Genomic DNA, 25,965 nt, shown 5'->3' on the forward strand with positions numbered 1-25,965 from the left:
GCCAGTGTGTCATCTGAAAATTTGCAAATGTTATGCCTAATTTTTTTAACTTATATATGGATCTTTATGATCAGGTTCTATCTAAATACCCAAGATGACAAGATCAGGTGAATGTTTATGTCCATTCTAATTTCACTTGGTTTGTAAGTAGAAGTATGGTTGAAGAAAAGACCAAACATGAAACTTTTCCCTTGTGGCTCTGGTTCAGTTAGTACAAAGTCAGGGTTCCAGTGAGCCTTTATGTAAGTGACCTGGAACTATGAGAGACTGTGACTGGATAATATAAACTATGGTATAGTTAGATAAACACAGCTGCAATCTCTGCTATATAAACTCTACATATGTGAGCAAACAGCCACGAGGATGGTGAAATGTTAAAATCCAACAGGAAACCTCACATTGAGAGTCTCACTACTTTATTTCAATCTGATTCCTTTGCACAAAATCAGCCTCCTTTTACATCTGATTTTAAAAATCAAAAAGACATTAAACTTTTTGAGAAGAAACAAGAAATCCTCCCATATTTTCTCTGTGTTGCGTCACTCAGTTGGAACAGTGGACTTTGGTGTCTAGGTTTTTGTATTCATTGTTGTATCCGGTTCGAGCAAAGCACTCGGTCCCCACACGATCGCACTCACATACAGCAGCCTGGCACTTATTGTTGGCACCTGCAGAGAGAGAAGCCTGAGTCAGCACAAGAACAGACAGCTGCACAATCAGAACAACACAAACACAACATAATAGTCATAGTCTGGATAAAAAAAGTCTTAGTTTACATGTAAAGTGTAACAAAAACAAACATGCCAACAGTGTAAATAACGTAAATGGTCATTTGTCCTTCACATTTGACTACAAAGTAGACTTTTTTTTTTATTACTGTATTTAAATAATGAAAAATGACATTATTTTTTAGATATCTGCAGTAATGATGTACAATGAAATCTGGAAATGGCAAAGCTGTTCTTTCACAGATTTTCTTTGCTTTGTTAAATTACAGACAGTAACTCAGAAAAAATATATTCAATTCCATTTTACTTGCAAAAACAAAAACAAACAAAAAATCTACAAAACAGGCCATCCCTGTGAATAATGTCCACATCAAAAATTGATATTTTTATCAATTTTTTTCTTGCAACCTTGCCCACATTTTCACATTTTTGTGGTGGAATTTCTTATTTTTACATTGTATGTTGATATTCAACATGACTAATAAATTGATAGATTGAAATTGATCATCATATCTCATTTCCCTGCAGGATAATCTGTAGCCCTGTGCTCCATGAGCAGTAGTTGGACATTTTTGTTCCTATATAAGTAGGTTTAAATGAATTCCCCAAAGTCAAAACACTAGTATTTGAATTTCATCAAGGAGGAACTTGAGTTACTGAGAAAAGCACAGATTCCACGATTGAAGATGGGATTAAAAGCATCTTCAGTGAACCCCAGTCATAGTTTTTCTTACCTGAGCAGGTCACTTTTTTATCTGAGCATGTGTAATCATAAACAAGAACAACAGGATTGTTAGCAAAACCCGTGCATCCAGGTGTTTTTTGGATCCTTGCGTAGCATTCATCATGAGCTTTACAGCACCTAAGAATGCATCGAGGAAAGCATCATGTTTTAGACAATCTAGAGTTGCTTCCATTTCAAATATGATGACCAGATAAAATTGAGTGATAACTGCTTCCTACCTGTCCAGATCATCTAAAGGGGTTCCCGATGCCCTGACGCCGCACCAGCAGCCGTAGTCGTTGTACTTCAGAGGGTTGACACCAGGCTGGATACAGCTAGTCTGGCTCATTAACTGCCATAAGGCACCATGGGCCACACAAGCTGGTAAATGGAGATAAATAGACAATAAAAGAATCAGGAGGAAACAAGATGCAGAAGTGATCTCAGGTATAAAATAGCATTTATTCAGATATCCCCTTTACAGTGTGTGTTATTGTAGTGACAGATTTCATTCTTACCAGTGAGAAGCAGCAGCAGCAGCAGAGGAGCTGTGGTATTCATGTTCACAGTCATAAGAAACCAAAATCTCCCACAGCCTGCTTTTATAGAGGGAAGAGAAAACAGAGTGATACGATAACAACAAAGGGGCGGGAGCTTAAAATATGGAGTTACTCTCTATGCAACATGTAATCACTCTGTAAGACCAGAGCATTTCCCTTTGCTGTAATGACTTTGCTTCGATGTTTTCATGTCATGCTTCTTAAATCTACATTCAATATGCTGCATTTGTCTAAACGTGTTTGTTTTTACTGAAAAAGACTTCATATCCGAAACATACGAGTAATTCAGGAAACAAAAACACTGAGAGACATGATTAAAATGAGCATCATCTCAATAAAGTACAACAGCAAAATACTCTCTGCACGTTTAAACATTGGCAATAATAATCCAGTAATGTAATATGTAACAGTAGCACTCAGAGGAGTCATATTTCATCATTATCAGCACTTTTACTGTAGGCATGTCTGATACCTTTACTCAAGGGGCATTTTTTAAGCAACACTTTTACTTTGGAGTATTTTTATGTATTCCTGTTTGGGGTGTTGCACCATAGGGATACTGACAATCCATCCATCATCTATACACTGCTTAATCCTCATTAGGGTCGTGGGGAGCTGGAGTCTATCTCAGGGTGAAGGCAGGAGACACCCTGGACAGGTCACCAGTCTATCACAGTGCTACATGAACAGACAAACAATCACACTCACATTCACACCTACTGACAATTTAGAATTACTAATTGATCTCAGCATGTTTTTGGACTGTGGGAGGAAGCTGGAGAACCCAGAAAAAAAAATACACATGCACAGGGAGAACATGGAAACTCCATGCAGAAAGATCCCAGGCGCAGGCTGGGATCTGTGAACTGGGGATCTTCTAGCTGCAAGGTGATGGTGCTAACCAGTCCAGTTATGGTACTGGCTCTCTCTCTACCTCCATACATTTGTAGTTTCAGTATGATTCATTTGGTAAAAATGATACCAAGCACGCAATAAATAAAGATGATTTAACTGATTGCATTGTTATTATTATTGTTTCACTGATTGCAAAAATATCATGGATTGTTTTGGCTATGATAATCATGTAGTGAAAGTCATCATAGCCCTATTTGCAGTACTTGTACAGTGTCTCTCCAAGGAGTAGCAGTAAAAACACAATATGAACAGGAAGGCTGACACCTCTAAAGAGCAACATGTACCTTTTAATGACGTCCATTTTTACTTCCTCAGATACTAGCTTGATACATATAACTTCATATAAAACCTTAAAATGCCAAATTAATTATTCTCAAAAATGTATTTTTTATAAGATATTGTATTCACATGAAGTTCAACATGACACCCTCGAAAAAACACATTTTGGACATTTTTTTTCCTTCTCAAAGGCTGATTGGCACATTGACAAATGACTTTTCACCTTTTCAGACATTTTCTGATCAGGTATTCTGTTTGATGTTGTCTTTCTGTGAACTCTGTGTTCCCTGTCTTGCATTTCCCAAAACTGAATTTAAAATAACTTTACAAGATACAGCTGTGTAAATACACAACACTTGTTGCAGTTCCCATGATGTTCCACTGCACCAGCTGGATGTAACCAGATGGTTTAGATGTTAACACAAAAGGAAAACTGTACTTGGCACAACATGACACAAAATGAAGTCAGCGTGTACAAAATCATTTGTGTAGTTTTATGCTTGTGTGCATATGATTATGTATTATTTAATGCATATACTACCAGTCAAACGTTTGGACACACCTTCTCATTCAGTGCTTATCATTTATTTGTATTATTTTCTACATTGATTAATACTGAAGATTAACACTTTTTGTTTACATGTATTATTTTATAGTTTTGATGTGTTGAGTGCTAATCTAGAATGTATAAAATAATTAAATAACAACCATTAAATGAGAAGGTGTGTCCAAACTTTTGACTGCTAGTGTAAACTGTGTGTCCACCTGCGTGAACGTGAACACAACATGGTTATCCTTACACACATGTTGCATAATGTAAAGTGATCAGGTGACTGCTGGCAGTCAGTCAAAAAGGACCACCTCTCCCAGACAGAGTTCATATAAGGCTTTAGCCATACGTTGGAGGTCTTCCCCACCAAAATGCATCTGACTCATTCCCTCCTCGTCCTGCTCCTCAGCCACCCAGCCCGTTAGTACTTAGAAGCTCTAGTGAATGCTCTTGTGTTTCTAAATTTGCATCTGTTTTGTATTTTGGGGATGAGGTGAAGCAGTTTTATCTGAGATGTTTCCATTGTGTCTCACAGTGTTGACTAATCGAGCTCTGTGGCTGCTCAGGACGATGATCGTGTGCACTGTACCTGACAGCTGGCCAGTGCTGGACTCTGCTGGTCAGTGCTGGACTATGCTGGTCAGTGCTGGACTATGCTGGTCAGTGCTGGACTATGCTGGTCAGTGCTGGACTATGCTGGTCAGTGCTGGACTATGCTGGTCAGTGCTGGACTATGCTGGTCAGTGCTGGACTCTGCTGGTCAGTGCTGGACTATGCTGGTCAGTGCTGGACTATGGTGGTCAGTGTTGGACTATGCTGGTCAGTGCTGGACTATGCTGGCCAGTGCTGGACTATGCTGGTCAGTGCTGGACTATGCTGGTCAGTGCTGGACTATGCTGGTCAGTGCTGGACTATGCTGGTCAGTGCTGGACTCTGCTGGTCAGTGCTGGACTATGCTGGTCAGTGCTGGACTATGGTGGTCAGTGTTGGACTATGCTGGTCAGTGCTGGACTATGCTGGCCAGTGCTGGACTATGCTGACTACGGCTGCTACTGCAGACTGGGAGGATCTGGCACACCTGTTGATGGCTTGGACAGGTAACACTGCTGCAGTTATTATGGTGTCTGCTGATGTTCTCTGTCCAAGTTCCCCAACCTGAGGCGCAACACAATTACAATCACAATTAAAAATGGAAATATTTTCAGATTTACTTCTAGTGTTGTAGTGGTATGTAGAACATTTCCACTTTATGTGTGAGGATGGTGAAATATCCGCCTCTATAGTCCCAGTGGATTTTTCTTTGTGTTCCTGAAAGCATGGTTGCAAGTTTTCATAAAGAGTCTATCTCCACAAGAAATGAGTTTTACTAGTACTATGTTGTCATGCTTTTTAATTTGTTGTTTTTTGTAGCTGCTGTCAGGTCCATGACCGGTGCTACAGTGAGGCCTTGCAGCATGAGGATTGCTGGCCCATCCTGGACAACCCCTACACTGAAATGTACAGTTACAGCTGTGATAAAGCCAGCAAGACAGTCACCTGTCTGAGTGAGTGTTCAACAACAACAACTTTGAACCACTACTGAGTTTTGTGTAATTCTGTAGGGTTAGGGTTAGGGTTAGTTTGGAAATCACACAACAAACTAATTCTGTTATACGTAGCCATCATTCTTCAAGGACCAGTGTGTAGGATTGCTGGGGTTTACAGAGTGAATAAATAGGGTAGTTTAGTTCCTTACAATCCTTGCAAACAATATACAGTCTATTTAATAAGGAAAAAGTAATCTTGTAATTCATTAGCACCGTATTTTTTTCATAAAAACAAAAAAAGTGTATCATGTATATTTTAAACAAGAAATTTTGAATCTTCCATTTCATCAATAGTACCAAAGATAACATTGCTTTATTTAAATCTGTATACTACACATTAGGTTCCCAGTAGGTACTGGGCAGTTGATCTGTCTTTGGATGCACAATAATGCACAACACACAAACCAACCACTTCATGTATATCGTTACATTTTTAGGTGAATGCTATCATTTTCTTTCTGCAGCACAGAACAGTCGGGCTGCACCTCATTATCACTCTGATATGTGGGAAAAAGCATTTGGGCTTGTTTGTATTTCACTAAATTAATCACAAGCATCTTGGGTGAAGCTAACCAAAGGATCCAGCAAAATAGTGTCAAGGTAATTATATTGGTGGAACCTTTTCTCACAGGAAGGCAAACATTGTCATTAAAGTGGTTAATACACAGTTGTATTCTGTAGTAAAAGGGATTTTGAAAATGCTCGCATGCACATAATAGGAAGGGAGGAGAAAGCTGCAATAAATGTGCAGCCAGTGTCAGATTTACACCTGCCATCTACATCCAGTGAGTCAGACTAGTTTAAGGAAACAGATCCAAGTCGTGCCATGTTGAAAAATACATGTGTCACACAGTCTGCAAGACTTCAGACAGAATCTTCTCGAAGTAAAAAGCCCTTCAAAACTTCAACGGGTGGATCCTCTTCCATAGAACCCTCCTTTTTGTGCCGCCATATTTCCACAGTTGACCAGAACTAGTCTGACTCACCAGACTGTGTGGATGAACTGCCATTTGTTCCATTTGTTACCATTTTCAATTAATCACCATAGGAAAACAACAATGACCTCCAGGGTTCAATCTTTTGCTGATTTGGATCATGTGGTTTGGTAACCCTGCAAGTTTTTTCATCTGTTTTTGTCATCACAGTGTCCCCCCCCCCCAAATAAAGTAACAGTAAAGTAACAAATACAAGCCAAGCTGCACTTTTTCCTTAAGAGATACACTGCCTGGCCAAAAAAAAAGTCGCCACCTGGATTTAACTAAGCAAATAGCTAAGAACCTTCCATTGGATAATTACTGTGGTGATGAATACGTTTCAGCTGCAACAACTTATTTCACCCTAGCTGATGCAGTGAGGAGCTTCTCATTTCTTAAACAACCATGTTGGAAGTCATATCCTGTGGTCACGGAAATGATGTTAATCTGTCTCAGAAGGGTCAAATTATTAGCCTGCATCAAGCAAAGAAAACAACTAAGGAGATTTATGAAACGACTGAAATCAAGTTAAGAACCGTCCAACGCAAAACAAAACCCGCTTAACTAGGCCATGGCAAGCCGACTGACTCTCCTGATTAAGGTATCACAACACTCTATCCTCAGGTGCAGATGGGTGAGTCAGGTATTTCATTCCTCATATCAGAACAAAGCGAGGGGGGGTGGCCATCTTAATCCATAAATCAGTACCTTTTACATGTTCCAACGCGATAGCTGATCCTAGTGGTAGGCATGTAATAGTCAGTGGTAGACTATCTACTAAAAATATTCTTCTTGCCAATATCTATGCCCCTAACTGGGCCAGTGGTGATTTTTTTCAGGTCAGTTTTCTCTACACTCCCTGATGTGGCCTCTAACATGATGATTTTAGGAGGCGATTTTCATTGTTGGCTGAACCCCCATTTGATCAATCCTCTATGAAACCTGCGATCTTATCAACCTCAGCCAAGGTTATTCAGTCTTTTATGTCTGAATTTGCAATCTCTGATGCTTGGAGGACCTTTAATCCAACTCAGAAAGCTTATTCTTTTTTTTTTGTCAGTCCATCACAGTCCGGCAAATCATCTTCATATGTTCTGGTGTTGCCCATCACTCATGGTCTATTGGACAAATATTTCTGACACAATATCAGTAATAATTGGCACATGGATTGAACCCCACCCTCTATCTGCACTGTTTGGGATTTCCCCTCCCGCATTGCAGTTGACTAAAACAAAAAAAGATGTACTTGCTTTTACCACTCTGTTGGCTAGATGTTTGATTTTGATACGATGGAAGTCCCCCACCCCCACCCCCAATTGCGCTCTGGATTCAGGCCATTTTAAGTTGGATTAAATTGGAAAAAGTTAGACATATACTCAAAGGGTCTATAAATAGATTTCTTGTAATGTGAGCTCCATTCTTCTCTTATGTCAAATGACTCCATTTCCCTGCAGCTCCAGAATGACATACGCTCACATGTTTGGGTTTCCAAACTTATATTTATTCTTTTGTATATATATACTTACGGTGAGGGATTTGATCTACGGGACCGCTGCTATACAGCTGGATGGTGCACTGTAAGGGACAATATTTCTGATCTGGTTGATATGTAAACTATCCTTCTTTCTTTGTGTTGTGCTTTTTTTTTTTTGGCCTTTTTTCGGCATTTTATCGGATAGGTGCAGTGAGAGAGAGAGACAGGAAACGGGAGAAGAGTCGGGGGAAGACATGCAGCAAAGGGCCACAAGCGGGAATCGAACCCGGGCCAGCTGCATCGGGGACCAGCCCCTGTACGTGGGTCAGCTATACGGGTGCCCATGTGTTGTGCTTTTAAAAAAAATTTTTATCTTATTTATTTATTTTTAAATTAATTAATTTGTTTCTTTTGTTGCTTTTTATATTTGTTGCATATGTATGTGGGTTTAGGAATGTACACACACTGAACGGATACTGGTGCAAATACCTGCATGCGTATACCTATGTCTGTACAATCTTTGTTATTGTTTCTGCCAAATAACTTGCAAGTGCAATAATTTTGTAACTGTAACACGTTGGGTTTTTTTTTTAACAACGTGTTAAAAAAAAAAAAAAGAACCGTCCAACGCATTATTAAAAACCTGAAGGATTAGTGCTGAACCATCATCTTTGAGGAACAAATGTGGTCTGAGTCCAGATTTACCCTGTTCCAAAGTGATGGGGGCATCAGGGTAAGAAGAGAGGCTGATGAAGTGATGCACTCATCATGGCTAGTTCCTACCAGCCTGTGGGGGTTTAGGGTTATGATCTGGGGTTGGTCAGGTTCAGCAACGTTATGTTCCCAAAGAATGAGGTCAGCTGACTACCTGAATATACTGAATGACCAGGTCTTTCTATCAATGGAGTTTTTCTTCCCTGATGACATGGACATGTTCCAAGATGATGATGCCAGGATTCATGGAGCTCACATTGAGAATGAGTGGTTCAGGGAGCATGAGACATCATTTCCACACATGGATTGACCTCCAGAGTCCAGACCTGAACCCCATTGAGAATCTTTCGGATGTGCTGGAGAAGTCTTTGCACAGCGGTCCGACTCTCCCATAATCATTATAAAATCTTGGTGAAAAATTAATGCATCTCTGGACAGAAATAAATGCTGTGATATTGCAGAAGCTTATTGAAATGATGACACAGCGAATGAGTGCCATTCTCAAAGCTAAAGGTGGTCCAACAAAATATTTGTGCAACTTATTTTTTGGCCAGGGCAGTATATAACAGGTGCAGAACTGCAGAATGATCTGGCAATGCAAGATTACCCAGAACAGGTAAACCAAACACTAATTTTGGAGATGGCATTTCACATTGAAGTGGCAGCCACTATAGGCTCACCTACATGCTTGGATAAGAAGCTTCCTCGTGGTTACATACCACCACCTTTACTGATCCTTTTACTAATAATTATGTGGAGAATTTCTTAAACGTTGTTGGTCATCCCTCTGTTTCTTATTCCACATTGTCCCCTCACTCATCTGCTGCTGTCCTCTGTCTTTGTCATTTAGATCACAACAATCCTTGTGAGAAGTTCGTCTGAGTGGGACCGGAAAGCAGTCATGCTTCGCCAAGGCAGAATATCATGAAGAGCACGCCCACCTTCCTAGCGATCGCTGCAAATAAACTCAGGAGCACAGAGATATGCAGTCAGGAGGGACTTTTTGAGACAAGGTACTAAACATAGCTGAATCAAATGTTACTCAGCTTGAATACAGCAAACTTCCTGAGTATGAACATGGATGATTGTAAGATGAATCCAAGGGTGGGAGTTGCCATAGTCAGGGAAGAAATTCTCCGCCAGCACCGAGGAGTGTGTTGTTATTGATAATCAATAAAGGAGAACAAGTGTTATTGTTTTCATTCTGCTTTATTGTCCAATAAAAGTCTTACAGGCATGCATACAAGTTTCACCTCTTTACGTGATACTTCATTACAAATCAGTAACATCTTTTCACATTGTGTTGTCATGTTGGTGAGGGTTCCACTGTCTCTCACTGCTTGGATTCACAGATGTACCGGTAGGACAGGCCACAGTCCGCATCATTCCACAGCTTGCGTTTGCGTATGTTGGAACCATGAAGCTGCCCACAGTCCTCTCCGTTCTCTCTGTAGTCCCAGTCGTCAGGCTGACCTTCATCCCAGAACCTGAACACAAACAAAGAATGGAGGAGAAACAGTAATGTTACAGATGGTGACGACTTCCCCTCCTGAGCTTTTGCCTTTTGTCTATTTTTCTGTTTTCTCATTTCTGTTACGTTTGGGTTGAGTCGAAGGTGGTTCCGTCCACCCAGCTCCAGTGGCCTTCATGCTGCCGCTCCACAAGTCCAATCCAGTAGTTGTATTGGATTTCAACAACTTTTGAAATGTAGTCCTACAATTTAAAGATACCAAAAAGTTATTTTGAAGCCTTTGTTAAGTTTGGTAAGTGTGTTGCTCTGTGTGTGCTGAATACGAGAGGACAATCATATACTGGAGCCTCACAGTAGAAGATATGGATATGATACAGAACCAAACTTAGAGAGCCCATGTTATGCTTTTTTCTAGTTTTCCCTTTCTTTAGTGTGTCACAGCTTTTTGTATGCGTAAAAGATCTGCAAATTTATGAAGTCCAGAGTGCACATTAAAGGCAGTTCTTCTCTAAAACACTGTTTATTAACTGAAACAAACCTGGTTTGAAGTCCAGGCTTCTCTCTGTTACTTTTTTAATGACAAAATGTAACACACTTGCATAACTTCACAAGCAGCTAGTTTGGTACGCTCCAAAGACTGAGCAGATTCATTGCAGTCTGCTATTATTTCCTCATCATACCTACTTCTGCCACTTCCGCTATACTCTATAATGTGATAAATCTGTCATCATAGTACATAACTGAGCTGACCAATCAGAGCAGACTGGACTTTTCAGGAGAGTCGTTTTAAAGAGACAGGAGCTAAAACGGACTATTTCAAACAGAGGGTGAGGAGAGAGGCTACAGCAATGTACAGTATGAGAAAAATTCTGTGCTTTTTGAACAGTGAAGCATGTAAACATATTCTAGAAGAAACTGAAAATAAAATTATAAACCCGTAAATTTGCATAATATGGCCTCTTTAAAGCTCACCAGTTCCTCCACATTGTTCAGAACCACCAGGTGTCCTCTTTCAGTCTTGCAGTGCTCCTCTGCTCTGCTCCAGGTTAAAGTGTTGCTGGACAGCAGGTAGCAGCTTCTCTCAAAAGACACCCAACCTTGTCTACATGTTCCTGGTTTGATGAGGATTAAAACAGTCTGAGTGATGAAGCAAGACAGAATTCAGATTTTATTGATACTGAAGCATTCAGTTTTTACCCTTAACTGGCACAAGTTGCTCTAAAGGCACCTCCTGTACTGTTGTTGAATCTGTGATTTAAGAAGCCACAAAACACAAAGCAAAGCTGTTTAGATGATGTAAATGCCATTATATTTAGACCAGAAAGCATTTTCTCTAACTTGAACCTGAGGAGGAAGTTGTACCATGATGGCTGATTTTCTGAAGGTGGAATTTGACATCCGTGATCTCCTTGTTTAACTGTGAGACTTTGAGAAAAGAAAATGGTTATGATTCACATCATATTGTAATAATCTATCAGTAAGCCAGTTTCAGTTTATTGTTTGCTTTAAAGTCGTACATTTTACCCCAGTTACCATCAGCAGAATCAACATGAGCAGCAGCAGGATGGCATAAAGGATGGAAATCACTATCCTCCTCAAACCTTTAAAACATTGACACACGTCTTGTCAGTGTTTATTGTGACACCTTAAATTACTGAATCAAAGTCACTTAACGTCTAAGTTTTACCTGTATGCATTGTGACTGTGCGCCCTTCATGGACAGAGCTGCTTTCAGGTGCTCCAAACTGCTGATATTGAGAATCCATTACTGAAAAAGATCAATTTTACATGGAAAATCTATTTTTTAGCGTTTAAATGCTGTAAGATAAATTAGTCTTACCAGCTGTAGAACTGTCATGTGCAATCAAATATTCAGTCCAGACAGTCAGACAAATTCAAATCACAGCAGATAAGAGGTCAACTCTCTTGTTTGTTTTTAGGCTACATATGTTAACTATTAACAGCTCAAAAAAAAACTTAACTTCTGCTATTATGTCCTGTTCAATATACAGACATTTTCACATGTAACAGTATGCATTTAATTTGATCAAATCCTTAATGTATTTAAATTATTATACACTGTACATGTGTTATCTTCAATAGTATCTTGACTATTAGATGTAGAATCTATTGTCAATTTTACATGACTCACAGTGAATACATGTAAATTTATGCACAAATATGAAGTACAATACAGACTGATAATAAGACAGGCCATATTAAGTCTGACATGTCATGCAGATAAAACCTATCACTTACCTTGATGGAAACAAAGTATCTCTGAATGTCTCAGTCTGGACTCTGACCATGTAATCACAGAAAGTCCTCCCCTTTAAAGAGAAACACATTTCAATTACAGGAAATGTTTGTAATGTGCCTATAGTATTCGAGGCTTTATTAATCATTGTTTTGAATGGACCGAGGTTGAGAAGAGAATAAAGATGATATGAGAAGTCGGCGATGTATCAATTGCCGCACAAAACCACACTGATTTCTTTCCTTTTTTATTATTGTAAGCTGGAATTGTATCTAGGTGTGGGATTTTTCCTTAGCAGATTGTCTAAGAAGTTTGTTAATGTAAACTATTTTAGATGAAGAAAAGCTAATATTAGAAAACGATGCACTAAAAATTTTATTATTCCATTAAATTTAATTTCTTTAATGGAAAATTAAGTTTTTTGTTATTATAAATTCCATGAGCCTGAGAATGATCTCCCAACTCCTCAGGTGTGACCAGACCATCAGGTTGGGAGCTACTACCTTAGAATGCACACTTACAATGTGGAAACATACCAGAGGTGTACAATACTGGAGTTTACTGGAGAATTTCCCACTCATTTTTGTTGATTGCAGATGCAGATACCAATATAAGTGCATTTTTTTCTACCTAATTGCAGAGAATATAAGGTCTCTTTAACATAATATTATACTTTCTCTTATCATGATGACACTGTCAGGTGCAGACGTACGGTACAATACTCTTCAAATAGTCACAAATTAAGAAAAAGAACTTCAACAAATGTAAAACAAGAAAAGCACTCAGAGAGCGCAATACTCTGCCAAGGCTGTTCATTCTTCCATATGCCATTGTCAGAAATGCAGCATTTTTATTTTTATTTTTTAGAAAAGCAGCATTTGTTTATTAGTTATTGATCAGAAATCAACATGGAATGTGGCCATTTAGTATAGATGTGCCTACAAACAAAATGTTCTTGGGCTGAGCACAGGCATGTGTTATGCATGTGTACGTTATGTACGGATACTGAATCGCGTGACTTAAATAGGTAGCGGACGGCGGGAAATGATGGGACTCGAAAACACTCCCACAATTTAATCAATTGTTCCTTGTATCATTTCCGATAGATAAGTCCCGATAAGTCTGCAGCAGTCGATTTGTAGTAGGATCACAATCATGATCATCAGCAGGCAGCTGACCTACGTCTGTTCACTTGTTGACATAGTTACAATAATGCTGTGCCGCTATCTTGCAATGATGCCAAAATTTTTAATAAATCTGTCGATCCAGACTATAAGCCGCATCACTACCAAAATCTAATGAGGTGGTCCTTGTGTCATTTCTGACCTTCCCTGAAAATTTCATCCAAATCCGTTTGTCCGTTTTTGAGTAATGTTGCTAACAGACAGACAGACAAGCACATAACTCCGCTGTTCCTCAGCGGAGTAATGAACATAAACAATCTTAGTTTTTTTTACTTTTAATAAAAATGTATTCAAGATATATCCCATGGACTTCAAAAGTCCCTCCATTATAGATTGAACCTTGTCATCATATCGAGGTATTCCTTGAAACAACATTGACTGGGTGACTTATCCTTCTTCGTCATCTGCTGTGACATTTAATTTATCCATGAAACTGTGACTACAATCCACATTGCCTCATGACGTTTTCTGATTTTCCATGTTGTGTGGTTAGATGACCGTGTTTCCTCCCTCTGGGGACGCTAGGTGTCGCCATGCAGCGGTCTGGACACCACGTGACTCCTCGACGATACAAAGTGCTTCCGGCTCTGCGGCTCTCAGAAGGAAAATGGCGGCTTTCGGACGAATTTCTCAGGCGCTGCTGAGGTCTTCTCTGACCCAGACCCGGCGCCAGCTCTCTGCTGCGGCGGGACACACCGAGCAGGCAGGTAAGTGTAACACACGGCAGCGCATCTCTGGCTGTATTTAATGTAATTAATCTTCAGGATAGCTGTGTTTGGTTTGACAGTGACCTTGCTGAGCTAGCGTTAGCTGCTTTAGCGTTAGCCTTCCATCCTTGAGCAGACAGCAAGTAGACTGGATGCAAAACATCAGCTTTCTGACCCAGTTATTTCAGCCTTTCGTCTCATTCCAGCATTAAAGCTGTCACCTACAAAGCGGGGGGTTCTTTCAATCTTAGTTTAGCCCGTTACTTGTCGTTAGAAGTAAAACAGTGGCACGAACAACAAGCTAATATCAAACAGAGTGTTACCCCAGGTCAATGTACATTTTTAATCATATCCCTGGTGATAGTCAGATCCCAACTTCAGCAAAACCAGTTGTTCACACATAAAAAGGAGAGTAGTAGTTAGGGTACAGAGGTCAGACATGAGCAATGAGGGTAAAGGGCAACTTAGAAGAATTTACTAATGCTAAATAGAAATGTTGAATTATCCTGTGTAGGAAAAATATATAGATGCAAGATAATTTAACATTTGTTTACAGTTTTCACTTTTCTATTCAGCTTGACATACATTTGAGAAAGAAAGCAAGAAGATTAGTAGAAGTTAATTAACGAGGGAGTTTGTCAGACCACTGAAAAATACTCCGTAAAACTGACAAACTAATAATATTAAACAAGTGAAATTATTTGTTACAAAAGCTAAAAAAATCTTGATTTTGAATGTCACCTTGAATAACAGCAAGCCAAGATGGTAGATCTGCAATTTGTTGTCAATTATTAAATAATACTTTAATAATTAGTTTGTCTTAGTAGTTTGTAAAGATAAAAATGTCAATATCTTAAATTGGAATATTCTATCCTCTGTCCTCTTATATGTCGGTAAATAAAATATATTTGAATTGTGGAAAAGACAAGAAATGTTAGCACACAGCCTTTGTCTTTGGGAAATATTTTTCACCATTTTCTTACATTTAATAAACCAGGCGGGAAATCAGTTAACCAACAATGAAAATAATCATTAGTTGTAGTCCTACAAATGGCTTAACGTGATTTAAATGGGGCTCTTTAGATGTTATTGTAGCGGTACTCGGTAACAAATTTAAATTTTTCTGTTTTGAACTGTGTATAATATGTGCCGATTGTAATTGATGATTTATTTCTTTTTAAGAGCACACTTTGGGAAATGGCATAAAATTTCCTAACTAAGATATCTGATCTAGTATTCCCAGAAGTAGTTTATTTAATTTTCTTTTGTCCATGTTTGTCTAAACAGCATTTTTTTTAAAAAAAAAAGATTTGTTGTTTATATTAAATACTATTTGTATCTTTTCCACAGCTAAGACATGGAAGGTGCTCACGTTTGTGGTTGCCCTGCCTGGTGTTGCAGTCTGCATGTTGAACATGTACCTGAAGGAGCAGCAACACAGCCATGAGCAGCCAGAGTTTGTCCCCTACACCCACCTACGCATTCGCAGCAAGGTCTGACATTATTATCCAGCTTTAATAATTTACACCGATTGCCTTAAATGTGACCATTTCATCATTAGTTTCGACTTATTTATGTTTTCTGATTCTCTGATCTCGCAGCGTTTCCCCTGGGGAGATGGCACCAAGACCCTTTTCCACAACCCACATGTGAACGCCCTGCCTGACGGTTACGAGGAACATTAGTAAACCCACCAGACCTCATCACTGGAACGAGGACCAGTGCTCCCTCAGCGTTTGTTACAGGACCACACTCCCATTTACAGTTTACTCTTCTCAGTTTTATTGTGTTTACCTCTGTGCTCTCAATATGAGGCACCCGAACCAATAGTTTCTGTTCTCTGGACCATTAAACAAAATGTCAGCTTAAACTTAACACAAATAAAGTAACTATTATTACCTCAGTTTTATGCAGTTTTAATTCTTTTGTTTATTCATGTGATCTTGTGTCCAAGTTTAGTCATTTCCACTTATTGATTAAAGGAGCACGCCTTTTTGTGGGAAGACATTTAATATGTTACAGTAGGAAAAGCGCGAGTTTAAATAATAAAATTAATCATGACTCGATTAAATTTATCTGCTTTAATCAGTTGAGTTGTGATGTTGCAGCTAACTGGGAAATTGAACACAACTGAATCACTTCGAATGTTAGTTCACACTATTATTTTTGCTTATTTTTGTTAAAGTGTTCAAATCCTGTGCAGTGACTGTGAAAAGTTTTTTTTAGTAATCTCATATTCACATTCACTAATTTTATTTGTGTTTAGCTCATGCACACCCTTGGTTCATCTTTGCAGCACTTGTTAAAGTTCATCAGTTATTGTTGGTAAATGGTGTTCAGTATTTTAACTCCAAACAGGTGTGCCTGACCTCTGTAGAACCAGTGAGCCAGAATGTTGCTCACTGAATCACATCAACTATGTGTCCATCACTGTATGCCCACTGAGGCCAGAGTGAGAGAAAAGTGGCTAAATGTTTAATTGAAAATGTAGCGAATTTAATGGTTAGTTCTTTCTTAGCATTATACAAAAAACTAAGAAATAGAAATACACCTAATGAGCATTTGTTCCATATTGACATTATTAGTCATAATCCGACAATGGATTTGATTAATTTTTTTACAACTGATCTTTTCCAGCTGTGATAAGTTGAACTATCTTCTTAGAAAAAGGCCTTCCCATTCATCCCTCATACCCACTAACATTTAAGGAATGGCTACTTGACCTGGGGAAGCTATGGCAGTGGGTCACACACTGAAAAATACTGTCTTAATCATGGGAAACACTGACCCAGTGTTGTACTGAAAGACCATTTGTGTGAACAGTTCTGCGATTGTCTGTGCATTATTGTACCTGCTCTGTGCCCTCTTTTATAACCAGCCCAGTTATTTTTTCTGGTTGAAATATAATGCGGGCTGCATAGTGGTTTAGTGTTAAGCACTTTAGCCTGACAGCTAGAAGATCCCTGGTTCATGTCCCAGTGTGTGTTTTCTCTAGGTTCTCCGGCTTCCTCCCACAGTCCAGAAATATGCTGAGGTTAACTGGTGATTCTTGTGACAGAAATGCATCACAATGGCTTGATTCCTTTTGTAAGGGTTTTCTTTTAGAGACTTTAGGCTGCAGGATAATTGCAAAAGCGAAAATTCTTTTATTGTGCATATCTAAAACCAATCCATAAATCATGATAATTTAAGTCTAAACAGAGTTATGAGACATACCAAACACATACAGTCCAAAAATATGACACCTTATTGCCTATAACAATTGTAGATGTCAGGGCTGACGATAAACTGCAAAAATTTGATAGATACATAGATAGATAGGTTAGTAACCAGATTAACAGTAACATTAAAGGTTAGTATATACTCTAAAAAAAAAACTTGCTCTACAATACTATAAATAAAGCGCTTAGAATTTAAACTCTATAGAATACTAAATGTATTAAAAGTCAATATGCAATATTTATACATTTCAAGGCACAGTCATTTAAAGTTCTTTAAAGTGATTAGAACAGGTAGTGAGAAAACCAGAGTTGTAAACTCCATAAGGTGTATAGACATTTAACAATCCCACTGGATCAGTCCTAATGTGATCCTGACTGTGAAGGAGGAAAACGTCTCACAGACATCTCTGCTGTTACCACAGATATGAAATTCTGTGAAGTTGCATACTGTGACTGATCCAGAAAATTAAAAAAAAAAAAAAAGCTGTAAATGTACATAAACTGGGGACTATAACTGTAAGCACGTGATACTCTTTGTCAACACCAGTATTAATAGATCTTTTTCTCAGCAGAAATTTTGACATGAAATGTCAGCTAAACAGGTGATAATACTGATATTAATATTCAAAATAAGCCCTGAGAAAAGGTCTGTTGTCTGACAGGTGAATCTGAATCAAGTTTTCCTCGCTGAGTGGAACCTGCAGGTAATAAAGTCAAACACTGGAACCTCCACGTCGGTGTGACACCAGTCAGACACATTAATAATTCAGCTGTGAACTCCAGTTATCTAAACAATTAAGTCTGCACGTGATCATCATTAATGCCATCTGATAGGAAGCTGTGCCTCACGTGACTCGCTCTTTGTTTACAGACTCCACCTCTTCAATGTGAACGCGCCTTAAGCCGAATTAGAAAATCCAGGGTTAACAAAGCTTGCTGATACACTGCTTCATTACATCGCTTTTCTCCTCCCCGTTTCCGTCGCTCGGACACTAATTGATAATGTGAGACGTGCCGCAGCAAATGGTCGCGTCGGTTCAGCTTGGTTTTCCTCCGTTTCACGACCGCGGGTTACGATTTGATTACTAAATCTAGCATTGAAACATCTCGGATAACTGCGCGCACCCGCTCCGCCAGCGAGGGGAGATCAGTCGCACGCCGAGACACCGATCACAATCCATGAATTCAGACAGAGGTGAGGAGGCCTGACAATATGCACCACCAGCAACCGTCAGTCACGTTTAACGCTCATAAGTGTGCATTTACAGATAATTTATTGTGCTTTTGTAGATTTCCCGATGATGAGGAAGCAGGAGAGGGCGCATTTTTTCAGCTCCAAAGAGCAAGAACTCATTCTGAAGTTGTATGAAGAGGAGAGAGAGATACTGACAGCCAAATCCAACACTACCAGTGCCTCCAAACTGAGAGAAGAAGCCTGGCAGAGAATTGCTGATAAAATAAATGAGTAAGAAGACTTGTGGACAAATTAATGGCATATAATTAAAGGTTTTATTTAGCTCGTAAACGTTCATCATGTCTTCTTATTAATGCAGTAGTTTTGAGTTCTTTTGTTCAGACATAAAGTGAATAGATGTTGATTACATTGACAGTTTCAGCGAGAGCTCTCGCCTTCTTCAGAAGCGTCTCACTGACTGCCGAAACTACCAAGGTAATCAACATCTATCTGTTCACTTTATGTCTGAACAAAAGAACTCAAAACTAATGGTTTTATTTAACTTTAACTCACAATTTAACAGAGCTGCAATGGCTGATTAACTGATTGTCAAATAATATATTAATTTGAGAAGCAGTTAATCGTTAATCAAGAAGTTTTTAAAGATGCAAAAAGTCTACATTTGTTAATTGCATTTTCTTAAATGTGAGTATTTTCTGGTTTCTTTCCTCCTTTGTGGCAGTAAACTGAAACCTTTGGGTTATAGATCAAACAAGACATTTGAAGACATTATCGTGATCTTTAGAAAAAACAGTCTTTTGTTTTTGCCGTTTTTTTGACAATTTGAAGATGAAACAAGTGATTTATTAACTGAGAAATGATTCAACAGATTACTCAACAGTGAAAATAATCATCAGTTGCAGCTCTGTAATCTATCCTGACACGTAATTATGTTTTTCATGATTCTCAGGGTGTCGGACAGCGGCTACAAAAGAACATGGCAGCAAGTGAAAGTCAAACACAAGAACATAGTGCAAACAGGTATCCTTATTATTGCACTGAGTCATGTAATGAAATTGAAGTGGAAGTTTGAGATACTTGTACTGTAGTTAAATGTAGACTACTGTTCAAAAGTTTGGGGTCACTTAGAAATGTTATTTTTAAAAGAAAAGCTGTTTTTTTTTCAATGAAGATAACATTAAATGAATGATAAATCCAGTCTAGACATTGTTAATGTGGTAAATGACTGTTCTAGCTTGAAATGGCTGATTTTTAATGGAATATCTCCATAGGGGTACAGAGGAACATTTCCAGCAACCATCACTCCTGTGTTCTAATGCTACATTGTGTTAGCTAACGGTGTTGAAAGGCTAATTGATGATTAGAAAACTTTTGTGTAATTATGTTAGAACATGAATAAAAGTGTGAGTTTTCATGGAAAACATGAAGTTGTCTGGGTGACCCAAACTTTTGAACGGCAATGTATGTGTAATCTGTAATTTCCTGTGGGTGTCTACGCTTTTCTGACTCCAACATATGTACATGTGGATTTTCGATGCAAAATGTCTGGTAATGCGTGAAAAATAATGCGTAAATCACTGAACATTGGAAATGGCTATTTAAAATGTCTTTCATCCACCACAATTATAAAACGTTGCATGGATCACCAATGTTGGTTTGATAATATACAATAATGTGATTCTGACAGGGGTTATTGTTTATTCAGTAATTCCTCCCTTTTGAAAATAAATTTATTTTTTTTTATTGATGGGCAGTTAGTAGTTGGGCATAACACACCACCTTACAATCTTTAATTGCAATAGCACCGCCTGTTATTTTCTATCCCTGTTCGTCCTGTTCGTCCTGTTCGTCCTGTCCAGTCTTTGTTTCCCCCACACATCACTGAGGTGTAGCACTGCCCTCCCTGGCTCATAATAGGGAATTCTAATAAAGAATATCTGCTTAGCTTTCAGGGAGGGCTGGTGATGGTCACACACATGCACTAAATATTAAAATATTTGGCTATCTATCTATCTATCTATCTATCTATCTATCTATCTATCTATCTATCTATCTATCTATCTATCTATCTATCTATCTATCCATCCATCTATCTATGTCAAGGACAGCTTTAACTTTTCAAATCTGTCCCCTGTGCAGCTAAAAGAAGAAGGGCTGAGGTGGTAAGGAACGAGGAGGGTTCGGCCACCCCGTCCCTGACCTCTGCTGAGGAGGATGTGCTGCACCACAAAGACAGCAGGCTGAAGGTGGAGGTCCTTCCCAGTGGTGCCTGTGTCGACCCAATAACTGTATCTGACAACTCGTTTATGAGTGGTAGGTGGAGTTCATTCTTCTTAAAAAGCCTCCTGGAATTTAACCCATTGCTTAATTTAACATTTGCCCCAAAACTGCAGTGTCTGGTCATCCTGTCCTCCTCCTGCCGATAACAAAGACTGAACCGGAGAGCTTGAGCAGCGATGAGACAGACATTAGTGATGGTCATTTTGAAGGGGTAAGTCTCTGCATGTTTGTCAAGCATTTGTCTTTGAATACTTAACATCCATCCATCCATCATCTACACACCACTTAATCCTCATTCACCAGTTTATCACGGGGCTATTGTGGAGTCACCAGTTAAGCTCAGCATGTTTTTGGACTGTGGGAGGAAGCCAGAGAACCAGAAAGCAATAAGATGACAGCAAAGGGGCAGGAGCTTTAAATATGGAGTTACTCTCACCTCAACATGTAATCACTTTGTTAGGCCAGAGCATTTCCTTTTGCTGTATTGGTTTTGCTTCAGTGTTTTCATGTCATGCTTCTTAAATCTACATTTAATGTGCTGCATTTGTCTAAATGTTTTCGTTTTTACTGAATAAGACTTAATATCCGAAACATACAAGTAGTTCAGGAAACAAAAACACTGAGAGAAATTATTAAAATGAGCACCATGCCAATGAAGTACAAAGCTGGAGAACCTGCATGCAAACTACATGCAGAAAGATCCTGGGATGTGAACCTGGGACCTTCTAGCTGCAAGGTGAAAGTGCTAACCACCAAGCCACTGCGCAGCCCGAATACTTAACGTATGAACCTCATTATTTGTTGTAGGATGTGCACATTAGCAGCTTCCAGGAGAGGCCCAACTCAGTCGGTGCTACAGCTGCTGGTAGAGGTGCAGAGGTAAGGTTCATGTGCCAGCACTGGGCTACGTAACAACAAAATAAAAAGAACATTAAGAGCACACGTTGTTTATTCTCTTGCACAGAGGCAGACGGACGACGTAAAGACCCTTTACTGCTGCTACCTTAAAAAGGAGATCGAGAACCGGGACCAGGAGATGGCGTACAGAGCACTTAAAATGAAGAAGCTGGAGAAAGAACTCTTACTACTTGATAAACAGCTGATGTGATTGTAGAAAACGGTAATCTTTTTATTTGTATTGTTATAATATGCTAAAACAACATTTATTTAAGGTCAGACTATTGGAATGAATTCCTTCAGTCACATGTGTTGTATTAACTGATTTGCGACTTTTGCCACAGTGCAGCAGCAGCAGCATGTGTAGGTTGCAGTTAACCCTTTGAGCTCTGGAGGGACCAGGACTAAAGCTATATTTTTAGAGCAGGTTCAGTGATTTACACTACCGTTCAAAAGTGTGGGGTCACTTAGAAATGTCCTTATTTTTTAAAGAAAAGCATTTTTTTTCACTGAATATAACATTAAATGAATCAGAAATCCAGTTTAGACATTGTTAATGTGGTAAATGACTATTCTAGCTGGAAATGGCTGATTTTTAATGGAATATCTCCATAGGGGTACAGAGGAACATTTCCAGCAACCATCACTCCTGTGTTCTAATGCTACATTGTGTTAGCTAATGGTGTTGAAAGGCTATGATGATTAGAAAACTCTTGTGCAATCATGTTAGCACATGAATAAAAGTGTGAAAATTGTCTGGGTGACCCCAAACTTTTGAACACTAGTGGAAGTGTTGCATAAATGGTTGTTACTAAGCAGTCGGAAGTTAAAAGCGTCAAATCTTTGCTGGACTTCTTCAAATCCCACTGTGGCCTAATGAATAAGACAAAGACACTTATTACTTTCTCCCAAATGTCTGTGATCCATGGAAGCTAACGTTGGTAACTTTGGGGTAACATTTGTTGCGCTGTTACTGACTGAATATGAGGATTTCTAGTGAAGATTTGAAAAATGAGCCCATAGGACATTAGGGGTTAACTGCAGTGGTGGGTACCAGTGTTTGTAACAATACTCTGATTTTTGCAATATTGCACCATGCAATAGTAAGTAAGCCATTAGGGTAATCCTCAGACTGTGGAAGTATTGAAATCTTCCTATACGTTGCCCAAAGAGCATTTCAGTCCCTGCATTGTCGAGGCAGTAGTTGCCCCAAAGCAGGCTTTAAGGCCCAGCGAGGGTTCAGAGTCACACAGAGGATTCTACTATCACATGGTACACTGACACACTGCTGCTGCTGCTCCTCTGTGTTCCAGCACAATGGATTAGAAATGAATGAATATCTTTAATTTCAGAGCATTTACATCCACATCGGATGAGAAGTTGAGGAACTGTTTGACTCTTTTATACATAAACTACCGTTCAAAAGTTTGGGGTCACTTAGAAATGTCCTTATTTTTGAAAGAAAAACAGTTTTGTTTTTTTTTTTTTTAATTAAAATGAAGATAACATTAAATTAACTAGAAATACAGTCTAGACATTATTAATGTGGTAAATGACTATTCTAGCTGGAAATTTTTAATGGAATATCTCCATAGGGGTACAGAGGAACATTTCCAGCAACCATCACTCCTGTGTTCTAATGCTACATTGTGTTAGCTAATGGTGTTGAAAGGCTAATTGATGATTAGAAAACCCTTGTGTAATTATGTTAGAACATGAATAAAAGTGTGAGTTTTCATGGAAAACATGAAATTGTCTGGGTGACCCCAAACTTTTGAACACTACTGTATTTGTGCAATTTTAGGAGACATTAATGTGATGAGTTACATGAATAATGGTAACATTTCTAGGAATGTTGCTCATCTGAGCAGATCGTCTGCATCCTCAGAAACCCCTCTGGCCTCTTATATCCATACGATGACAAAAGCAACTATTTTGTCTGGTTGGGTTTTGTGGTTTAGTGTCAACATGAAAAGCTGCTTTTGGAAAATGTTTCTTCTACATTGTGATTGCAGGACATAAGGAGCAGACTGCTAGTGCTGCAAAAGTTTGAACAGCTTTGGAAATACTCATTAGACCTCCTGTTTTCTTCACTACATCTACACTAATAATGCATCTTCTAGATTACATGATTATAATATTTAAGTACATGCAGTATCCAAACTGAAGTATCGCTTATCAGTGCCTAAAAGAAGAGATGATGCAGCCCTGGTGCTTAACAGAGGGATGCAGTGAGAGAATCATTAACTGGTCTTGGATCAGCCACACAACTCTCCATTGTAACCTTTAGAAGTAAACACAGTGTGGTCACCAAGGACTACGAAGGAAGAGTCAGAAAACAGTGATCACAGTAGTGTAATAATCATTTCCAAAGGTGTAGATGATATTTTTAGCTCATATTTGCCACATGCTCAATCATCTTTTCAGTCCTTTTCATTTGTTTGCAAAGACTGGGGTGAAAATCATCATGTGTGAAGCTATCTTACTTTATCTTTTTTGAATTATTTAAAACCAGCTGTCTGTCAGATGTAAAACAAACAAAACAAAGCAAAAAAAAAACTTAATGTTGCTTCTAAATATGTTATTTTTTATATCTATTTATGAATTAGACATCCTAATTGTAGTTTCGTCCATTATTTGTGATTTTTTTTCCTCGTTGTGTTTAATTCTGTATTTATTCATGATTTTTGTATGAACCCACTATAACCCAGAACGCTTTAAGTTCTTAAATGGAAACAGTTTGTTCAGTGTCTGACATGTGGTGCATAAACTGCTGAATGAGGACTTAAAACAGTCCAAGAATACGTGATATTAAAACTCCTTTGCAATGACTGTGATATTGATTAAAGATGAGTTTTGGTACAAAGGTCCCATGGGTCTGACTAAATTGTTGCTTTGTGTGACTCTCTATCATATTTCAACATTCTTTAATGTTTATTATGAACACAGAGCATCAGGGAAAGGTTTCTGGTGATTATTGGAGGCAGGGATCTGTGTTCTGAGAGTGTCTGCAGGTCTGTTGTCCTCCTGAGGCCTCACCGCTCCTCCGAGCTTTGGACAACAGTCAAGATGGCGGACTGCTTCGCGACTGAAAACTCACATTTTCCTCCAAAGATAAAGAGCGAAGCTCAGACAGAAACCTGAATCCAGACTTCGAAATATATACGACATGTTCGGAGAGTCTCCTCCGACCAGACAGCTGATTCCTGCTGGGTTTTAATGCAGCCATTGGCTAACGGAGCTGTGCGCGTTCACAGTCCGCTCCTGAAGACATTCTCAATCGAGCGCTGAAAACCGGATCCATCATTATTCAAAAGGAAATTAATCGTCAAGCTGCGTTTTCTTTACCTATTTAAATCCTCGTGTTGTCATTCTTGAGACGTGCGATATTCTCTAGATATATGACTGTGTTTTCTTTCTTTCTGAAAAAGCAGCTCATATTAATGTTTACAGCTGAGTCTTGGTTTACCACGTTCCATTAAATAGATATTATTTTTACCACACACCCAGTCATACCTTGTCACTGTCAGTGATGATGTGATATTTCTGCAGCCTCTTACAGCTGCAGCAGCATTTCCCAGGAACAAAACACGCAAATGATACTGAAGAGAAAACTAATATCAACTAGCCTACTAAAAATGTCTTGTTGCAATGATTTTGTCCATTTTGGACATCTCCAGTGACTGTTTACAACTAGACTCATAAATATGTGTGAGAAGAAATAAAGAACATTATCCTAAACTGTCAGGATATATTCAAGGACACTCTAAAGAAAACCTCCAGCTTGAACATGCACTGCTCTGGAGCTCTATTTATTATCTTTCGTGTTAAGGTGTTTAATGTGGGATATTGGGTATAATTTAAGGATGTAAAGTGGAAAGCTACATCCACATTGATGAAGTTATTATGAAGCGTATGCAAAAAGAAAATGAAGTCTTCAGTAAATACACCTGTGTAAATGAAAGCTCCTTCTGCTGTGTGAATATTAACAGTAAATCTAAATGACAGCAGTGCAGAGGCTCAAACTACCTTTTACTAGATCGTTGTAAAACCATTACACACGGGACCTTAGTGCTTTCTGTACTGTATAGTTTAACATTTGTCCGTAAAGCTAGTATTTACTCTAAGTTTTAATAAACCTCAATAAAAATCAGATACCCAGAAGTTTAAAGTGAGTTCTAGCTTCATTTCAAACAGCTAATGATGTCACGTGACACACTGACACTTTCAGCTGGACTTTAGTTATGCA

General features: G+C 38.8%; 5 protein-coding genes across 6 annotated transcripts; 3 read left to right on the forward strand and 2 right to left on the reverse strand.

The window, feature by feature from the left end:
• Nucleotides 1–399: 399 nt before the first annotated feature.
• LOC129347234 (phospholipase A2-like) lies at nt 400–2,100 on the reverse strand. The gene is made up of 4 exons (XM_023278850.3): nt 1,971–2,100; nt 1,692–1,833; nt 1,463–1,590; nt 400–668 (listed from the first exon to the last, which is right to left on the reverse strand). The coding sequence occupies exons 1-4, from the start codon at nt 2,023–2,025 to the stop codon at nt 544–546; spliced, it is 450 nt and encodes a 149-aa protein (XP_023134618.3). The 5' UTR covers nt 2,026–2,100; the 3' UTR covers nt 400–543.
• LOC111574315 (uncharacterized) lies at nt 2,005–9,706 on the forward strand. 2 transcript variants are annotated; one of them, XM_055011333.1, is made up of 5 exons: nt 2,005–4,176; nt 4,292–4,853; nt 5,167–5,300; nt 7,996–8,106; nt 9,355–9,706. In XM_055011333.1, the coding sequence occupies exons 1-5, from the start codon at nt 4,128–4,130 to the stop codon at nt 9,384–9,386; spliced, it is 888 nt and encodes a 295-aa protein (XP_054867308.1). In that variant the 5' UTR covers nt 2,005–4,127; the 3' UTR covers nt 9,387–9,706. The 2 variants fall into 2 exon arrangements, with proteins under 2 accessions (XP_054867308.1, XP_054867309.1); XM_055011334.1 differs by lacking the exon at nt 7,996–8,106.
• On the reverse strand, nt 9,695–12,271 carry asgrl1 (asialoglycoprotein receptor-like 1). The gene is made up of 8 exons (XM_023278872.3): nt 12,235–12,271; nt 11,663–11,743; nt 11,493–11,576; nt 11,338–11,400; nt 11,173–11,223; nt 10,948–11,087; nt 10,102–10,217; nt 9,695–9,991 (listed from the first exon to the last, which is right to left on the reverse strand). Exons 2-8 carry the CDS (start codon nt 11,739–11,741, stop codon nt 9,838–9,840), a joined length of 687 nt encoding a protein of 228 aa, XP_023134640.1. The 5' UTR covers nt 11,742–11,743; nt 12,235–12,271; the 3' UTR covers nt 9,695–9,837.
• Nucleotides 12,272–13,962: 1,691 nt separating this feature from the next.
• Nucleotides 13,963–16,026, forward strand: LOC111574329 (cytochrome c oxidase subunit 6A, mitochondrial). The gene is made up of 3 exons (XM_023278866.3): nt 13,963–14,123; nt 15,474–15,616; nt 15,725–16,026. The coding sequence occupies exons 1-3, from the start codon at nt 14,024–14,026 to the stop codon at nt 15,806–15,808; spliced, it is 327 nt and encodes a 108-aa protein (XP_023134634.1). The 5' UTR covers nt 13,963–14,023; the 3' UTR covers nt 15,809–16,026.
• Nucleotides 16,027–18,247: 2,221 nt separating this feature from the next.
• si:ch211-107p11.3 (GT1 domain-containing protein) lies at nt 18,248–24,585 on the forward strand. The gene is made up of 7 exons (XM_023278852.3): nt 18,248–18,539; nt 18,635–18,809; nt 19,489–19,559; nt 20,679–20,852; nt 20,933–21,030; nt 21,627–21,698; nt 21,784–24,585. The coding sequence occupies exons 1-7, from the start codon at nt 18,524–18,526 to the stop codon at nt 21,925–21,927; spliced, it is 750 nt and encodes a 249-aa protein (XP_023134620.1). The 5' UTR covers nt 18,248–18,523; the 3' UTR covers nt 21,928–24,585.
• Nucleotides 24,586–25,965: the final 1,380 nt, after the last annotated feature.

Source organism: Amphiprion ocellaris, chromosome 6 (assembly GCF_022539595.1).
Source record: "Amphiprion ocellaris isolate individual 3 ecotype Okinawa chromosome 6, ASM2253959v1, whole genome shotgun sequence".
Taxonomy (NCBI): Eukaryota; Metazoa; Chordata; class Actinopteri; family Pomacentridae; genus Amphiprion; species Amphiprion ocellaris.

What these genes read in the sequence shown, in the direction of transcription:
- LOC111574329 (XM_023278866.3), top strand. Translation starts at nt 14,024, where the DNA reads ATGGCGGCTTTCGGACGAATTTCTCAGGCGCTGCTGAGGTCTTCTCTG. An exon ending in GGGACACACCGAGCAGGCAG is followed by an intron (nt 14,124 to 15,473) that starts GTAAGTGTAACA and finishes TCTTTTCCACAG; the next exon opens with CTAAGACATGGAAGGTGCTC. An exon ending in ACCTACGCATTCGCAGCAAG is followed by an intron (nt 15,617 to 15,724) that starts GTCTGACATTAT and finishes CTGATCTCGCAG; the next exon opens with CGTTTCCCCTGGGGAGATGG.
- LOC111574315 (XM_055011333.1), top strand. Translation starts at nt 4,128, where the DNA reads ATGCATCTGACTCATTCCCTCCTCGTCCTGCTCCTCAGCCACCCAGCC. An exon ending in CCTGTTGATGGCTTGGACAG is followed by an intron (nt 4,854 to 5,166) that starts GTAACACTGCTG and finishes TGTTTTTTGTAG; the next exon opens with CTGCTGTCAGGTCCATGACC. An exon ending in CAAGACAGTCACCTGTCTGA is followed by an intron (nt 5,301 to 7,995) that starts GTGAGTGTTCAA and finishes TTTATCGGATAG; the next exon opens with GTGCAGTGAGAGAGAGAGAC.
- asgrl1 (XM_023278872.3), bottom strand. Translation starts at nt 11,741, where the DNA reads ATGGATTCTCAATATCAGCAGTTTGGAGCACCTGAAAGCAGCTCTGTC. An exon ending in CACAGTCACAATGCATACAG is followed by an intron (nt 11,577 to 11,662) that starts GTAAAACTTAGA and finishes AATGTTTTAAAG; the next exon opens with GTTTGAGGAGGATAGTGATT. An exon ending in TCAGAAAATCAGCCATCATG is followed by an intron (nt 11,224 to 11,337) that starts GTACAACTTCCT and finishes CTTAAATCACAG; the next exon opens with ATTCAACAACAGTACAGGAG.
- si:ch211-107p11.3 (XM_023278852.3), top strand. An exon ending in CAAGAACATAGTGCAAACAG is followed by an intron (nt 19,560 to 20,678) that starts GTATCCTTATTA and finishes TCCCCTGTGCAG; the next exon opens with CTAAAAGAAGAAGGGCTGAG. An exon ending in TGACAACTCGTTTATGAGTG is followed by an intron (nt 20,853 to 20,932) that starts GTAGGTGGAGTT and finishes CCAAAACTGCAG; the next exon opens with TGTCTGGTCATCCTGTCCTC.
- LOC129347234 (XM_023278850.3), bottom strand. Translation starts at nt 2,025, where the DNA reads ATGACTGTGAACATGAATACCACAGCTCCTCTGCTGCTGCTGCTGCTT. An exon ending in GCTGCTGCTGCTTCTCACTG is followed by an intron (nt 1,834 to 1,970) that starts GTAAGAATGAAA and finishes TCCATTTACCAG; the next exon opens with CTTGTGTGGCCCATGGTGCC. An exon ending in TAAAAAAGTGACCTGCTCAG is followed by an intron (nt 669 to 1,462) that starts GTAAGAAAAACT and finishes CTCTCTCTGCAG; the next exon opens with GTGCCAACAATAAGTGCCAG.